The 17,682-nt window shown below is 38.8% G+C and overlaps 1 protein-coding gene and 1 pseudogene across 3 annotated transcripts in view; one reads left to right on the top strand and one right to left on the bottom strand.

Moving 5' to 3' along the window:
- Nucleotides 1–1,299: 1,299 nt before the first annotated feature.
- LOC145231995 (glutathione peroxidase-like) lies at nucleotides 1,300–2,963 on the top strand (annotated as a pseudogene). The gene is made up of 5 exons (XR_013860803.1): nucleotides 1,300–1,648; nucleotides 1,728–1,858; nucleotides 1,959–2,096; nucleotides 2,161–2,288; nucleotides 2,646–2,963. The product of XR_013860803.1 is annotated as a glutathione peroxidase-like (transcript).
- A 155-nt stretch (nucleotides 2,964–3,118) lies between these two features.
- Nucleotides 3,119–17,682, bottom strand: part of LOC145231994 (extracellular matrix organizing protein FRAS1-like) — a 48,833-nt gene continuing 34,269 nt past the window's right edge. For both annotated transcript variants that reach the window (XM_080096476.1, XM_080096477.1), the window contains exons 48-77: nucleotides 16,963–17,126; nucleotides 16,784–16,868; nucleotides 16,624–16,716; nucleotides 16,383–16,533; nucleotides 16,018–16,184; nucleotides 14,917–15,078; nucleotides 14,525–14,645; nucleotides 14,331–14,456; nucleotides 13,439–13,582; nucleotides 13,174–13,295; nucleotides 12,891–12,989; nucleotides 12,513–12,656; nucleotides 12,251–12,398; nucleotides 11,964–12,169; nucleotides 11,568–11,724; nucleotides 10,939–11,057; nucleotides 10,639–10,743; nucleotides 10,331–10,498; nucleotides 9,981–10,154; nucleotides 9,786–9,901; nucleotides 9,251–9,470; nucleotides 8,890–9,061; nucleotides 8,406–8,620; nucleotides 8,134–8,284; nucleotides 7,882–8,027; nucleotides 7,432–7,670; nucleotides 6,513–6,679; nucleotides 6,040–6,245; nucleotides 5,793–5,969; nucleotides 3,119–4,582 (exon numbers count right to left, since the gene is read on the bottom strand). In XM_080096476.1, the coding sequence (XP_079952602.1) occupies nucleotides 3,938–4,582; nucleotides 5,793–5,969; nucleotides 6,040–6,245; nucleotides 6,513–6,679; nucleotides 7,432–7,670; nucleotides 7,882–8,027; nucleotides 8,134–8,284; nucleotides 8,406–8,620; nucleotides 8,890–9,061; nucleotides 9,251–9,470; nucleotides 9,786–9,901; nucleotides 9,981–10,154; nucleotides 10,331–10,498; nucleotides 10,639–10,743; nucleotides 10,939–11,057; nucleotides 11,568–11,724; nucleotides 11,964–12,169; nucleotides 12,251–12,398; nucleotides 12,513–12,656; nucleotides 12,891–12,989; nucleotides 13,174–13,295; nucleotides 13,439–13,582; nucleotides 14,331–14,456; nucleotides 14,525–14,645; nucleotides 14,917–15,078; nucleotides 16,018–16,184; nucleotides 16,383–16,533; nucleotides 16,624–16,716; nucleotides 16,784–16,868; nucleotides 16,963–17,126 (5,109 nt within the window). In that variant the 3' untranslated portion in view covers nucleotides 3,119–3,937. The remainder of the gene's footprint in view (nucleotides 4,583–5,792; nucleotides 5,970–6,039; nucleotides 6,246–6,512; nucleotides 6,680–7,431; nucleotides 7,671–7,881; nucleotides 8,028–8,133; nucleotides 8,285–8,405; nucleotides 8,621–8,889; nucleotides 9,062–9,250; nucleotides 9,471–9,785; nucleotides 9,902–9,980; nucleotides 10,155–10,330; nucleotides 10,499–10,638; nucleotides 10,744–10,938; nucleotides 11,058–11,567; nucleotides 11,725–11,963; nucleotides 12,170–12,250; nucleotides 12,399–12,512; nucleotides 12,657–12,890; nucleotides 12,990–13,173; nucleotides 13,296–13,438; nucleotides 13,583–14,330; nucleotides 14,457–14,524; nucleotides 14,646–14,916; nucleotides 15,079–16,017; nucleotides 16,185–16,382; nucleotides 16,534–16,623; nucleotides 16,717–16,783; nucleotides 16,869–16,962; nucleotides 17,127–17,682) is intronic.

The following is a 17,682-nucleotide window of genomic DNA, read 5'->3' as shown; positions in this document are numbered from 1 at the left end:
ACAAAATGACACTGCATTATAGTTTTTATGTTTGTTGTAACCACTTTTTGCTTTGTTTGTTGTTATTTGGCCATATATTCGGCTTGAGAATATGATATTTGTTTTTCTTTCAACCGAAAAATCTTGCGTGTAAAACTTTGCTACGTTCGTGCGTAGCCTTCAGTGAACATTATTGGATCAATTGTAAAAAAGGTAATTGCATGAGACCTACAATGTGTTGGAGTTTAAATGTTCGTTAAAGCAGGGCTACTCAAACTTTCTTGCTCTGCGACCCCATTTTAAAAAAGAAATTTCTACGCGACACCTGGTATAGCCCAGGGGTGCACAACCTTTTCGCTATGACGGCCGCATCACAGATCTTTATTTTACCAGCGGCCGCTTATTGCCTGCTTGCTTGTGATTTAAAATTACTGCTGTAAAGAAATACTTAAATATTATAAAAATACATATACTATCTAATGGCGCCTAAAAAGCCTAAATTAATTTCTAACTTGATACACAAATTGCCAGTCTTAGCTTTTTTGACGTCATAATCTATATTGTGACGCTTGTGGTATCTCCTTTTTCAGGTTGTTTCCACACAATAGGCATAAAAACGGCTGGCACATATGGTTATTGGCTACTAGGCTGGTAATGCTCTTTTAAGTTCCACAAAATGTGTTTAGAGCTGTTTGAAAAGCAAAATATTTGGCAAATAAGTTTTTATTTACGTCACGGCCGCCCCAATTGGGGTCGCGACCCACAGTTTGAGAAGCCCTGATTTAATTCATTTGCTTTTTTGTAAAACATTTCGTTTAAGTTCTTCTTGACCTATTTAGGAATTCTTGGCATCATGTGAAATTGTAAAACATATAGGCTTGCGAAAGAAAGCTGTTCATGAAAAACACTTCTCACGGTTGCACTTGTGACGTAATGGACGACTATAACTGGTAGTGGTTTGTGCTCTGTGGTAAACGCTTGTGTACCCATAAAACAAGAAAACATGAGTTCGGAAAAACGTGAGGTAAAATGATACCAGTTTGCCTGTTTATACAAATCATAAACAGATTCGTTCGTAAGTGGTGTACTTATAGTCTTGTTTTTGCGCAAATTCGGGACTAAAAAAACATACACGAAATCTTTTATTCCTGCAGGCAAGGAAAGTAGGTGAATGGAGCTAAATGTCAAAGTAGTTCAAGCAAACAAGACGGACAGTAACTTCTTTGTGTCAGCATGAAATCAGTAGACGAACAAACAAGCTGTTTGCAGAAAGTCTGAGTTGCTACCCGCGTGTATTGCCTCGTTGAGTAGACAGCAAGACGCAATTGTTGAAGTTGTGTAAAATCATCTAATTGTCGAAATTAAATGAAAAATTAGATGGAACATTTTTATCCAGAAGAATTGTAATTTATCAATTTTTTTAGAGCAAAAAAATCGCCGTTGTTATCACATTATTTGCTCTGCTGGCCGGAGGCCATTGGACCAATGGAGGTGTATAAAACTCTTTTACTGGGCGTCATCGCCTTATTGTGCAGTTTTCCAGCGAATAGTCACCGCATCGCGAAGCAGAGGGCAAAATGCTTCAAGTCAAAGTTAACCATTTATGATGAAGACTATCGATTTGTAACATTGCAAAACAACACCGAAGTGGCTCTTTCGCAATTTCGAGGTGGGTCACTAAATTTTGCATTAACGTCTACGTTGGACGTCAAGAGTTTTATATAACCTATATTCTTTGGTTTAATAAGGGGACGTTCTACTTATTGTCAATGTCGCATCTTTTTGAGGAGCGAATTGGCAATACAGGCCACTTAATGCACTGCAGCAACGTGAAGGATTAACCGTCCTCGGTTTCCCATGCAACCAATTTGGACTTCAGGTACCATTAGCTTTTTTTAATATAATCGTCATTACTATAATATCGTTTTGTTGGTGCTGAGTCGCAACAATACCAAAATGTAAAAAAAATCTTTTCGCAGGAGCCCGGTAGAAATGACGAAATTCTTTCAATCTTGGAACACGTTCGACCAGGAAATGGGTTTCGACCGAATTTTCCAATTTTCCAAAAGCTAAATGTAAACGGCAATGATGCACACCCGTTATTTAAGTTTATGAAGGTGAACATTACTTTTTTGCAAATTAAACCAACTTTAAATTATATTCCAATCGTTACCTTTACAGGGCCAGTGCAATATTGTAACATCATCCTTCGCATCTAAGGAACGACTGTTTTATGACCCAATTGAACCAACGGATATTGAATGGAATTACCACAAGTTCTTAGTTGACCACAACGGATATATGCATAGGTGCGAATTAGTATAATGTCGGTTTTGTTTGAATCTAAAACATCTTGTTTTATAGCATCCAGATAAAACGTTCATCTGCACAAAAATAACATTTTGGCCAGGGCTGCTCTAAAACATACTATCTTCGCCAACTAGAACTGGCAATGTGTTATTTAAAACATACAATTCAAGCAATCAATTTTAATAAATAGAGCCTAACTTTAAGTAAATTGCCCCTCCTACATTGATGAAATTGACTGCGCTTATATTCCTAGTTATTGGACATTGCATACCTAGTCACAGTTGCCTAAATTGTGTATTTCAGAGCAGCCCGTTTTTTCACACTATGGTAGCAGTTGCTAATTGGTATTTTCACAGGCGTTACAACCACAACGTTTCACCGGACTCACCAATCTTGATTGAGGACGTCGAACAATTGCTCCGCCTTAGAGCATCATCACAAGAATGATGATGACGACACAAACCGTTCATACCCTGCTCACTGATATTTGCTTGTTGCGTATATGAAAATTTTGTTTTAAAGTTCTTCGGAAGCTGAACAAAATTGGATGTTCGATGCGTAGTTGCGAATTGTCATGCAGTGCGACGATTCGTTGACCTCGTATCATTGCAACAACGCTTAAGTTACTTGCAAGGCATTCGCGGGTTTGTCACAATAAATGTTCTACCCATGTATGATTGTAGTTTGTGAACAGCGGTAGATAATACGTTGTCAGTTCTCTGCTAGCATTTCACCTTTCGAAATCAAAACACATGGATTCAGAGTTTGTTCTGTTAAGACCTGTAACTAGACTAACATGTTTGTCCAATTTATACGAGCACCTCTCATAATCCATATCCAGGAAGTTTAATATCAGACGCATCAAGCACTGATGAAAATCATTACAAAAACATTAGCAGGTAACATGACGAAAAAATAAATATGATACACGAAAAACGACGTATGCGAATCACAAGAAAAAACAAAGGATAGGTTGGTGGGAAATCGGCCGCAATAAGACATAATAACACGGCGGAAAAACACGAGAAAATGTTGATTGTTGCAACGCAAATAACAACAAGCGTCAATAACACGTGATTAAAAGTTGCTAGTGAAATATGCTGTGTCGCGATCAATTTACAGAAAAAAAAATAAAAATAAAAGTTTTATAAATAAACTGTCGCTGACGCAGAAGCACGTAGTATGTCTTACGCTAAAATGCTGGTTGGTAAGATTGAGGTGGGCCAATGGATCACCATTTGTTTAAAAACTAGAATGCAGGTAAACAACACAACCCCCAATTTTGTCAAAAACCGAATCATTTGCATATATTTGGAATTTTTTTCGGGCAATAACACAGGAGGTAGAGATCATTGACGTCATCTCAATGCGTCCCTGCGACGTCATCACACATAAAATCCCGATGTACCAAGACTACAAATTTTCGGGCAACTACTCAAACTCGTGACGTCACACGTGAGGCACAAGGCAAGAAAATGACGTCACTCGTAAGCCCATTACCTAAAAGTGATGTGTAATATACAAAAAAACATCAGTCAAAAATATTTTAACCACCGGGCTCTTGGAGCGTTAGATTTGCGAAACATCTGGCGCGTTTGTAGCTAAGACTGCAATACAAGCATTTATCAGTGAACTACCACTGAAAACTTTAAACTTCCGTTCCTGATTCGGAATCGTCATCTTTTAGATTATTTACTATTTGAATGTCCAATCCACGATTACGCAGCAGTGGTTTGGTGACAGATTTTTTGTTGTTTGGCTTACTTGTGTTGCGTGATGACATTATCAGCGGTGTCTCACAGTTATTTAAATTCACATTGGACACGCGCACTTTATTGTATCGATAGTTTTTGTCAAGTTCATCGCCATCAGCATATTTGTCCGACAAGCTCACAACCTTTGCCACGTGCTTCCTATCTGTCCCGCTATTGTCGTTGTCCATGTCAACTTTCTTACGTTGAAGCATTTCCAAATCCCGCTCCTTTTGCCGTTGCCGTCGCTTTTTAGCTGTACAGCAAAAGCAGGTTACAGCGATGATAAAAAGCAAGACGATGGCGGCGACAGCGCTCGCGATGGCCACAGTGTTGACCGAGCCGTCAATTTTCTCTTCGTCAATTAATATTCCGCGCATGTTTGTTCCGTTTTGTTGACTTTTCCCGTCGAGCCAGCCCGTGTTAAACGCGTTACGACTTGCGCTTCGGCGTCTGCGGCTTTTTGCAGCGGGGTGAAAATCAAACATTGCTGAACGCCTGACACGAGGCATCATGTGATCCGGGCTAATCACGTAAACAACCTGTTGAAACATACAGTCAACAATTTAAATTAAGTAAAGTACCCCAATATTTTACCATTGACATTAGAAACGTTTGCAATCAAATACACCTAAGACACTATACGGCAATGATGGTCACGCCACTTTTTCTTCAAGCTAAGCCTGGCGCATTTCAAAACAGTGGCAACGATAGCAAACAAGTACTTGTTTTTAAAGAAAAACATTTAAAACTAGAAAGGTGGCTTTCTAATATACTTCCATTTTATGTATTTTATATCATATTTACCAATTTACTATACACATCATTTGATCTACACATATGATTGTTTTTGCAAGCAAATACGAATGGGTCGCCACACGTGTGTACGGTAAACAAATGTTTCGGTTATTTTTAGATTCTTAAAGAAAAAACTTTCAGAAAGCTTCACCTAACTTTAAAAAGTTTTGTTCGTATTTTATTTGCATCATTATTGTCATATAATTACCAAAAAACAGTAAAAAAAACGGGAAAAATACTTTCCATTTAACCTCATGCTTTGACCTTGATATTGTCGTCCAAGGTCAGTTTTTAAACACAATTTTCCGAAACTGAAAATGTGTGTGATAATTTAATAAAACGACATAGCATTGCTGTGCAAAAACGTGAAAATGGGTGAATCCAAGAAAAAGTTACAAGATTCTTTAGAATACCTTACATTGCACCAACCAACAAAGCATAAAACTCTCAGTAAAAAAAAACGTTTTGGGGGTCTGTGGGTGAACCGCTGGGTCATTTGGGGTCAAACTTCAGAAGGATCAAATTTGTATCAATAACTAACATCTGTGCAAATTTGAAGCACTTTTTCTTGGCCAAACGCGTTTAACAAACCAGCGTCAGACAGAAACGATTATTTTGGGGTTTAGGGGTGAAAATGTGTAAATCTTTTTTGAGGTACAAAATTCTTTAAAATATCTTACATTGCACCAAACAACAAAGCATAAAACTTTTAGCTCATGAACTTTAGTCAATACACCCGTTTTTTTAAAAAAATACGTTTTGGGGGCCTGTGGGTAAATCGTTGGGTCATTCGGGGTCAAACTTCAGGAGGATCAAATTTGTATTAATAACTAACATCTGCCCAAATTTGAAGCATTCTTTCTTGACCAAACGCGTATCACAAACCAGCGTTCATAGAAAGGGGACCCATAACAACATTGTGACTTGTTATTGTCAAACTTTTATCAAACTGACCTGTATATACCACTGATGACCGGCCTCCACTTTGTACAAGGCATCCACATTTATCAGGAATCCATCAACCCCGGGCACGTCACGCATTGAAGCAAAATCTGGTCGATCTGATGCGAAGTAAGCACCGAACGGTACATCATGAAACAAGCGGTCCTCTCCAACGCGATTCGAACGATCCTAAAAAATGCCATGGTTACAAATGTAATCGTTTTTCGACATATTTCATCAAACATGTTGATGCAATTACCAATAACAGGAATCGGTGTTGAAGGTTTTTGTTGGGTTCAATACAGCCATACTGTGGACCTTTTTCGTATATTTCTCCGCTTGGATCGAAATAGGGAATATATCCATCTTTTCCCGTACATAGATAAACCTTCTCCAGCTGAAGACGATACGCATTTTTAAGGTCCTGGTCAGGAGTCCAGAATACCCGTCCGAATATAGTTTGGCCTGCAGAGACAACAGTAAACTCTTAGAACCAAATGAGGTGATAAAATTACGGTTTAGACAGAACACAAAATACGCAAACGAAAACATTTCACTCGCATTAGACGCGATTTACTAAATTGATCAAGTGCATTTACGTAAAATTGCGCTGGATGACTTGCAGCTTCACTTGGAAAAGTTATCAAACCTAATTTCATAGCAGAAACCAAGTGAATTGAAAAAAGCTTCTTTATTATATCATTTCCGGCACGTAACAAAAAGTTTACGTACCTTTAGAGTAGGTACCAGTGTAGTCCAGCTCCTTCATATTATTGTCGTACGTTTGCGGATCCATCATGAAAACTTTTTCGTTGTTACACAACTGGAACTGGGTTTCAAGTGTGTACACGACAGGTACTGGTCGATTCGCCTGCTGAAATTCGATGTGGATTTCGAACCTGTGTGGAAAAATAAAAATCGTTACAAATAAAAATAAAATCTTGACAAAACCGTTATCGTTTTGAAACTTGCATGAGCAAACTTTAAAAACGATAAAAGTGCATCAAAGAGCAATAATCAAATCAAGTCCAGTATAAGCTATTGCTGCCAGGCATAATATCCAGTTTGTACAGCTCTTCTGGCAAATGTAATTTTATTCCGACGTTTCGACGTCCTATACAGGTCGTCTTCATCAGGGTAAATAACAGGGAGACTGGAAGGTCACTCAACACCAGCCGAAAAGAACATCAACGGGATGTTGCCAACAACGACGCGAAGAAGTCGGCCCTTTCCAATCACGCGGTATCACAAAGCCACCGTATTGATTTCAATGCGGCGTCTGTTGTGGCCCGGGAGCCTGACTACAGGAAAAGACTATTTCTTGAGTCATGGAATATTCACCAACGGGGCAACACAATGAACATCAAAACAGACGTGATGCTTCCAGCGTGCTACAGGCACCTGCTTAAAGATTAGAGGCCCAATCATTCGTTATCGCGCGGTGTTTTCGTTGCGTTGTGACGTGCTTGCGTTCCATTCAATTGTTTCCTTTGTTTATCGTGCACTGTACTAGTCGCATTCAGCGTTATTTACCCTGATGAAGACGACCTGCATAGGACGTCGAAACGTCGGAATAAAATTACATTTGCCAGAAGAGCTCTACAAACTGGAAATCAAGTCCAATTTCGTGTTTTGTAAGTGTAAAACTCACCTCTCCGGTCCGCGTGCTGAACACTGGGAATCTTTTCCATTTGCAGTCGGTTGCCACTTCTGTGTGGGTAAAACTGTACATGGGATAAGCTCCACTACATAATTTCCTGTATAATCCTTTCTACTGTAAGTGCTTACTGCCCTCCACTTTTGGTTGGGCGAGTCGTACGTGTTTTCCGAAAACAAGTTGGTCAGCTCGAATTCGATATTCATACCTTCTGGTGCGACTATCCGCGACACCTAAAAAGAATTTGTTTTTCAAATAACGGCAACCTAAAACGTTTTAAGTCAACTGAAATGAAGAAAACTATTTTCATTTCAGTAAAACGTTTAATATTTCAACAGTGTGAAAGTTTCGTAAAATCTGGTTAGATTACATAAGCAGTATATATCTTGAAGTGATTACAGTAAACTATAGTTAAATGTACCAATAAAATGAGATGATACTTACTCGATCTGGCAATGTTCGATGACTGAGTACAAAATGGCCGCGGAACTTCGCACGTGTTTCAAATTCAAAGACAAGTCGTCCATCATTGTCGGCTTTGATCTGGACAACTCTTATTGCTCCAGTAGGGGTCCCGTCAGTACGGACACCTGCCAGAAAAGTACTGTCAAATATGTTGTTTCCTACCAAATTACCAAACAACTATATAATAGACTTAAATGGTTTCCTTTCAAAATTAATTGATACCAAACTTACCGTGTCTGAACTGCGTGTTTTGATAACGGAAGGAGACTTGCATTTCAGTGTGATGGCTGAGAGATCCCCAACCTCTGGGAGCCAGCACATACACATATGACACGTAGAGTGGGACAGTGACTGTAGTTTGGGAAGCGGCTGCACCACGAATCTGCAAAACGGATGAGAATAAGATTCTGTGTCAGCTTTTTACAATGTTTTGTTAATGTAGTTTAGTAGATTGCCACGAAAAAATAAACGGCCCATATTGAAACATAGTCGAAAAAATGTACCTGATAGTCGATAATTTCCTTGCCATGACAAAAATGCACCAAAGCGTCCATTTTGTAGTAGGAATCGAACTGCCAGGTGCAACTCTTCAGGTTCAGATATTTGTATAGATCGATTGTTCGGGGTTCACGTATGGTTGGGTCGAACTGATATGGTTTGTCGTAGCCAGGACCAAACGTTAACTTTGAGTAATCAGTTTTCCCGATGAAGCCGAGGTCTGTAAAAGGCTTAATATACTTCAGTCTGTACAAAATTGACAACCATAACATTATAAAAAAACGGACATAAAACGAAAAAGCACATGAGGAAAATAGTAACGAAGTACCAACCAGTTCAACTATAGTTTTATCAACTACTCCTGACGCGATTTTAAGAAAACTTGCTAATTGATAGAAACGATTGTGTATTTTATGCCTCCCATTTTTGGCGCCGAGTATTTGGTTTAATGCTATGTAATACACCATACAAGTACAATCTGCAACTTACATTCGCCAATATGTGTCGATAAATTGCTTTCCTCATTTCCGTCATTCGAATAGGCAAGATTAGAACAAACGTGTTGACTTTGATCAATTGATCTGGAGAGAAGTAATTCTAAATTGCTGAACTGGGTTGTGGAAATGAGAGGAAGTCTTCCATCTTGGTGGGGAATTTTCACCTGAACAAGATGGTTTTATTGCGCATAAAAGTCTTGCCACAATAAACGGCAATTTACGCGTAAAATGTCGGATCTTTAAATACAGTACGTCAAAATACAGTACAAAAATATACTTAATATGCAAAACAACAGAACTAGCTCGGTGTTACCGAAATAATAATTTCATGGGGCAACAGCCATCATACATACCGAAATGTGGATGGTATTTGGGTGTTCTTCTGCAGTAGGTGGAATGTAACGCAAGTTTGCGATGAAACTTTGTGCCTGGAAGTTGCGGGGAGTTCCGGAAACTATTGAGCTGTGACATAAGCCGCTGTCGGTTGCCACGGTAACAACTTTACTGACCAATGGCGTTCCAGGTGTATGGGTAACACTGTCCACTGCTTGAGCAACACAGCGGACATTGAATCTGAAATTAAGTTACAGGAGTCATGTTTTGCATTTTTTGGTAAACACCCGTTCGCTAACATACTTAAGGCGGTTTTTGACAGCAAGATTTTTTGCGGTTGGTTGGTTAAATTAGTCAAAAGTAAGATTTAAGATTCATTTTGACTTCTATCAATATATCAGATTTTTAGTTTCATGCGACGCATTTAGCATTTTAGCAAACAGTTTACCACCAAATAATAAATCACAGAAGACACAGACTCTACAGTACAGAAGTTTTGGATCAAAAATTGGATGACAAAAACTGCAGACATAGTGTGGTTTTCGGGGGGTTTACCTTCTTCCAAAGTAAATGCTGTCCAGCACTTTGGTGTCAACACTTGTGAATGGAGTGTTGTGAGTAATTGTCTCAAACGGTGGTATTCCATTTGCCTCTTCCGTTGGTACAGCAACCTACGTACACAGGAAGTTTAAAATTGGACACAGATGTCTCACTTGGAAACAATGCTTATTATGTGGAAACATTTCGAACCTGCCATTTGAATTTAATAGCAGATGCGTTAATCGCAGCCTCTTCACATAAACTTCGTGTGTCGACGTAGTTTGGATATTTAGGGTCACACGGGGTGACACATATGAGTGGATAACCTGGGGAGGGTGCACTTTTCATTCCTGTTGCCACGTCATCGTAATGAAGCAGCGAAACCTAGAGTAAAACCACATTCAGTTTTTCCCGCAATAAAAAAAGTTTGGACCAAACAGAAAAAAGTCAGTTTGGAACATGTCATTAATTGTAATTTAAAAGTAATTTATTTTGGTTTATTAAATTTATCCGCCAGTTGCGTTGAAATTCGATCATTTCTTTAAAAATTCAAATCCTACCACTATTGGTGTTGATGGGAGAACAAGACTTCCTGCTGCGTCTTTGTCGAGAATCGTGACTGTGGTTTGAGATTTTTCACCGATCACCGCATTTACTGGATCGTTCGGTCCAAGTTTGATGAGGAAAGTCTCATGCCATTCCGTATCCTCGTTCGACAAAATGTTTACCTGCAAATCAAATATCACATATTCTTCATAGTAAACCTTTTGTATACTATATTATAACCTGATACCATTTTTTGTAATAGGGAAAAAATTGATGGTCGCTTCCTATACGTGATATTATAATATTCGATTAGAAAGTTTACCTTAAATATGACGCTTTTTTGTCCAGGTAAAAACCTCAGCAACCTGCTTTTTGGTTCATAATCTAATCCCGATTTCGCTGAACCGTCTCTGGTGCTGCAACGAACCTACAGAAAAAAAGATAAATGTTAACCCACGAAATTGCTCACACAAGTGAAAAAACCTTTTGGAATAAACTTAATGTGCTTACAAAGGTTACAATTTTATCATGACTTTTAATCTTGTGTATCTCTCTTCTTTTATTTTGTGCATTTAGTTTTACATTTATTTTGTGGTGGTTAAGACGTGTTTTATGAACCCACCTTGCTAACTTCACTGACGTCACCAGTCCTTACAACCCGCACAGTGAGAAGTCGGGTGTCGTCATTTGAGTTGGGTTCACGGATCGAGTATTCCACGCGTTCAAACTCCAGCGTAGGGGCTGTCATGCAAACATGAGATAACTAGATAGCACGAATGCGCTGAAATTATTTCCCCAGATACTCAACCAAATTTCATTTAGTCATATTGTGTGGTTAAGGGTGACTGGAGCAGAATCATTATTTTATTGTTGTTCGGAGATAAAGAGGCTGTAGTGGTAGTTAGGAGACCAAATGCTCAAAAGATGTTTTTATTCCTTAAAATGTACATCTGTGTTGAAATCTTTGTCATAGTAACTTTTGTAAAATAAAGTGCCGAAACATTTAACCTATATGCCCCAATCTACTGTAACAAAAACTTTTTCATTTCACTTGAATAAGACACTAACGTTATCGCAAAATAATCTGTCTCAAATAAGAAAGCTAAAAAAATTTAACCTAGAAATACACGTTTCAGAACTTGTGGTATATAGAGGTGAAAATCGAGAATTGCAATAGAAATTGGGTGATTTCCAGAATCAATTTACCATAAGATTTACATGTACATTAAAACAATTTTACACAAAACTCACCATCTTCGTGATTCGTGATGGTGACGTGAACTTCATCGTTTTCACCCACTTGTGCTCCGTACCATTCGTTACTCATCGCATTCGACAGTTTCACGCTGAATCCCTCGCTTGCTTCGTATATCGCGTCATCCACAATTGACACGTTGCAATGACCAAGCTGCGAAATCACACAAATGACATATACTGACTGTTTGTTCACACTACGCTATTAAAGGTCATCAACTTTTATTGCTTTTGTGGGTAAAAAAGTCCGGTTACAATCATTTCGACCATAGATGCATTGCTTACTCGGGTTGCAATACATGCAAATACAATTTTGTAAACACATACAAACAGAAGTACCAGGGCTAGGATAATAATTATAAATTTGCAATGAAATCTACAGCAAAAACTTACCGTTTGTCCAGCAACAAATACTAAGCGCGAAGTCTCAGTGAACGAACGTTCGGTGAAATCTTCTTCAACGACTGCTGTGTCTTGTCGAGTGAAGCAAATTACCGACGCTTCTCCGCTAGTGTCGCCAGAGCGCAATATGGGAAGAGAAACAACGCCTTCACTCTCTTCTACAGTCACGCTTGAATCCACAAACTCAAACTTTGGAACTAAAACATATAAAAACCACCATTATGCTTTTGACAAAATTTTGAATTGGTTGTGAGCAAGCAACTACAAATGATTTTTACCATCATCCGAAGTATCGTTGATAATTATGAGAGCCTCGGATGGCGAAACAAGTCGACCTTTCTGCACCGAATTGAGATAAACAATAAATGATTCGTTTCCTTCCACAGTTGGAGATTGCGAATCATCCAGGAGTGTCAGCGAACAAATCTAAAAGTTGACAAGGAAAAGATGCATTTAAGCATACAGTTTGCAGTCATTTTTTGAATTTACACCAAAATCAAACCAAAATCTAATTTAAAAATGAGACATTAAAAGAGGTACCTTTGCAGTTTCATCTTCACGGAAAGTAAGTTTCGTTGAAGTTGGCACGAAATCTTCACCTGCAAGTGCTGAAATGGGGTCGTTTTGTTTTGTCGAACACCAAACATCTGTGGGCTGTGACAGATCCGAACCACTGCGACGAATCTGTCAAAAGGAATGAAGATTCGATAATTAAGAATGGCGATTTTTTTTTGAAAATACTAAACTATTTTACATAGGTTTACTCAACTGAAATAAAAAGCATCATATTTTAAGGTTAAAAATCCGCACTTACATCAGTAAATCCATTAACGACTACCATGTAAAAGACTAAAAATATTGACCTGCTCATAACTGATAAACTACAAGCAAAAAAACACCTAACAACACAAAATTTACCGGAATATCAATGGTGCCAGCACTTTCACTGAAGACCAATTGATGATCAGTGAGAAAAACAGTTGGGGCATCGTTAGGGCCAGTGATTGTAACTGTTGCCTGAAAATCAATTACATTAAATATAAACATTGAGCCGTTACACACGGAAAAGACCAAGTTTTTGCTACTGAATTTCAAACGCTTTCGAATTTACTGAATTTCAAACGTTTTTATCCCGAGTGAATGAAGAACTTATAAGTTCATATATGTATACATATATGTATTGCAATAATTTTTGGCTTACTTCGGAAAATTGCCCAATTTTTGATCCGGATGAAGCATCAACAATATACACGATAAATTCCTCTGAATCTTCGAACAAACTATCGTCGATGATTTTCACGTCACAAGTAGTCGATGAAACGCCTAAAGAAAAAGAATACGAGTGAATAAATTACAGATCAACCGGTAATTAAAAATGTTTGTGTATCCGACAAACAGTCGAATAAATTCCAACGTTAACCTATAGTAATCCATAAACATGCGAGATGGAAAGGTATTAGGTTTACCTGGAGCAAAGGTGATGATGCTTTCCCCGGAATGTCTTCCACGACTTTTGTAGTCGGAACCAGATTGTATTCGATCCAGCAGCGAACCAGTGGCAGTTTTGGATTCCGTGTAACAGATTACAGACAATGCCTTTTCGATATCACCTAAGATGACAGAACGAATTAAGCAATATGCAACTGTCTGGCTTAGGTTTTACAAACAAGCTAGAAGCTAGAGTGGTGGGCTAACTTTTTCAGTTTTTGGCACACTAACACACTAAATATGTTTCGGCACACTTTACAGGCTAAAAACAAATGTTTAAATCAATTAATTTGCAATTTTAATGTGATCATTTAGTTATTAGGCCACAAATCAGGGATGCTAGTTACATATGTTTACCTCGAAATACCGTACACAACTGAGGCAATCAAAGTATACACAACAAAGCATAATATCACAAATACACGTTTTTGAGGTTCTTTGTCAAAATAAATAGTACCAACTAGGGATGTGCCAAAACTGCAAATGTTCTGTTTGGTCGAGCACCGAACATCTCACTCTAATGCTCGGTGCTCGGCCGAGCACGCTCGGTGCATTATGACGTCACAAAAAATCCCCTTTCTACGTTTCAGCTCTACAAGGTCTCTTTACGTCACCAGCGGTGTTTTATTAAGCTGTACATGCCCTGAAGTACGCGTTTTCCACTATCTAATACATTTAAAAAATCATTCGTTTTGTTCATAGACACCCTTCAGAACACTAGTTTCGTATGTTAGCAGGGTATGAATATGCAAATTTAACGCTCGGGTCAGTTTGTGCAACTGCTCGGCCGAGCACCGAGCATTGAAAACAGCGATGCTCGGTACCGAGTACTCGGGTTCTGGTTCGGCTCGGCCCATCCCTAGTACCAACCTGTTCGCTTAATAGGAATAAACACAGTCGTGTCTCTTTCCTCTACAGTGTATTGAGTTTCGACGAATTGCAAAGTTGGCATGTCATGGTCGTCGTTAATGTACACTGTGGTTCTTGTGATGTTACCTGTGTAAAGATGCCGGCAGTTAGAAAAAGCTAATTATTTACTAGTAAAATATTGGGGAGTAACCAACCTAACAGCGAGTAAGCAGGAATTGTCAGTTCGACTGTGAAACTTTCCAATCCTTCAAAAGTTTCATCATCGTTGATTTGAATCGAGCAAACTTTCTCGGTGGCTTGCTCGTCAAACTGGACCTGTTGTACGAAATTTATCATTTACCAAGCCGTTAAGATGAACATATATTTATAACTGGGATCAGCCCTAAAGCGTTCATGCAGATTTGGTATGACGCCTTTAATGGTCCTGGCGTACTATAATTTACTAAGCCGTAACACCAACCCTGTTCGAGGTCAAGGTACAATTCTCTAATGACACCTAAACCAGTAGTCTCGTAACAACAACCTATAGTCCAATTTCGCGCCATGCTCACTGTTTAAACCGGATTTCTATCGACGATCAACTAACCTGGGCTGCATGCTCCAAGTAATCCACAGCGCCCGTTTGTGGCCGTCCGTCAGTCGATGACGTAGCTGATCCGTGTTCGGTTCGACAAAGAACAATGGCGTATTCGTTTAGGTTTCCTCTTCGGCGTACAGTGATGTCAACACGCCCAGCCTCCTCGTTCACCTAAATCATATATCATTCATTGTACACCAAACACAAGTGACATAAAGTAAAGATATTCGAAAATGCCTGTATAGTTTTAGTTTCTATGTACACTGAATGTTAAGCAATTTCATGTTTTATTTTCACACAATCGGATTATATACAGAATAGGTTGTTAAACTGTTTAGGGAATTCACTTCTATGACATAAACAGAAGTTTACATTCCTATAAAACACAAAAAAACGAAAAAAAAAACATAGTTGTAACATTTGAGGTCATGTAGTTTCTCGACTGATATTGTGTGAAGATACAGCGCTACGAATAAAGACAACTTCATGTCAGCCGACCCAAAATTTCTATCAAGGATGCTTGATGTCGATTGTCGACACAAAACCGACTCGCTCGAACAATCACCCAAAACTGTCTTGAATAGGTAGTTTACGTTAATATGGCGCCTCTATGGATCAAACTTCACTGACAATAGGCGCTAGTTGGCGAAACAGAATTGGCTTGCGCCTAAAGAACGACCGGGCACTTGAGTGTGCATTCAGGCAGCAAGTGTCCAAGCCCTTCAAAAATCGATTTGTGGCGATGAAAAGTGTTAGAAGATCTCTGTCGTGTGTCGTGACCTTTTAATACTTTACTACCACTACAGATAACTAAATCCAGATTAAAAAAGTTATTAACTTGGAAATATAAGACATCAGCAAAACTTGTACACATGAAACAGTGTGGGGTCATGTATAAAATATGCTTCCTTCTTGCCTAAATCGAGACGAACATTGCGTTAACCTGTATTTAGTTTAATTAATAGACAGTTCACGGTTCTTGACCAATATTTTTCACTTGAATTAGTTTTGCATGCAGATTTGGGTGCAGATACCACGCTTATCTGGTGAAACTCTGGTCAAATATCTAGTGGTATAGGCTGGTCATTTTCTATGTAGCACAGCACTTACAGTGTAGTTGTCTTTGTCGAACGAAATTACGCTCCATCTGATGTTAAACGTGTTTCCAGTGACAACGTTTGGGAGCGAATCGCGAACATTGAACATAAACGAGTCCCGTGTTTCATCATCCGGAAGCTCGTTCAGAACGTAACGAATTAAACCCATGTTAATATCAGCTGAATATAGAAAAATAGAAGGGCATGAGTTGCTTGAAATATATATATTAGCATTTTCAGTTGATTTAGAGTTTTTGTTATTGTACGAAATATGAACATAATTGAAAAGTTAACGCTTCAGTCATTTTGGCGACTACGGACAAAACAAACACAGTTGTTATTTTTCAATTTTTCTTTTTGATGTTGGTTAGAGCTTACCTTGTGTAAATGACCTGATACTGTGTCCACTGTTTAAATTCGACTCGAGATGACCATGACGTGGCTCTGACGTCAGAGCGTAAGTGATGAGGTCAGGAGGCGTGTCTGGATCTTCAGTAAGTAATGCATTTTTTGTTATGGGATTCATCATCTGCAGACAAACACGCATTTAAATCAACTGTGCAAATGTTTTAATCAAATCAAGACACGCATCAGTGCAGTTAATAGAACAAATTGTTACCTTATTATCCATGTACTCTAGGTGTCTCAAGCCAACGTTGGTTATAAGACGTGGTGTGCCATCGTCAACTGGGACGACTTTGACGAAAAACGTCTGAGGAACATGTTTGTAATGTTATCTGAGAAATTTTAAGTCCAATTTAGTGAAAAAGTGGATGTACCTGAGGTTGAGTTGTTGTTATCAGACTTTCCTCTTCAGATATTTGAAATTCCTCGTTCGTTCCATCACTCACAGTGAATGTAAATCTATCAAATGTACAGAATAAGTATTACAATAACAAAAAAACAAAAATTATTTGACAAAAAGGTACGGAAGATTAATAAGAAAAAAAGTACACACCTATCAGTAACGGAGTTGGTTCCGTCATGATTGTAGCTAATCCTGCTTTCGTACAAATCTTCCATTGTAAACGTGGTCACAGGTACGTATTGTCGGCCGTTGGTAGTTCGTTCTATGGCGCCGTTTTGGGGCGGTACGACGATTTTAAAGGTTATCGATTCGCTCTGCAAAGCAACGGAAGCAAATTACGCACAAACATAAGTCGCTTGTTGACGAATAAGCCAGTGTGGTTCAATGTACTGCTGCAAAAGGCAGTCGGATTACGTAATACCAGCCAAGCGATGGCACCGTGGTAAGGAGATGAAAGGGCGCTGAAAGATTTTGTTTCTCGTTTACACAGGACACACGTTCAACGATGCGAAACGAAGCTTACGGGGCAATGTGGGTTTGGCTGAACTGTCGGTTGTGTCTCATGTCGCCGAATGTGGGGAAAAGCGAGTTTGTTTGTTTTGCAAAGAGCGAAAAAGATTAGTGAGTGACTCCAGATCCCTAACCGGTAATTAACAAGTTGATCACACGGAGCTACGAGATGTCGATAACAAAGTTCTTTCGCAATGTAAAGTTTTACCATTCTAGGCAACCTTTTTTCACATTAAACATTTGAGCGGCTGATTAGTCTCGACACAAAGTCAAAGTTTGGCATTCACTGGCATCAGAGTGTGACAAACCCGCAGACAGACAAATGGCTTCGGTGATATCGTTGTTGTTTACACAAAGAAA

The sequence above is a fragment of the Phallusia mammillata genome, chromosome 6 (assembly GCF_965637545.1).
Source record: "Phallusia mammillata chromosome 6, kaPhaMamm4.hap1.1, whole genome shotgun sequence".
NCBI lineage: Eukaryota > Metazoa > Chordata > Ascidiacea > Phlebobranchia > Ascidiidae > Phallusia > Phallusia mammillata.
This window is presented reverse-complemented; position numbering and strand designations above follow the sequence as displayed.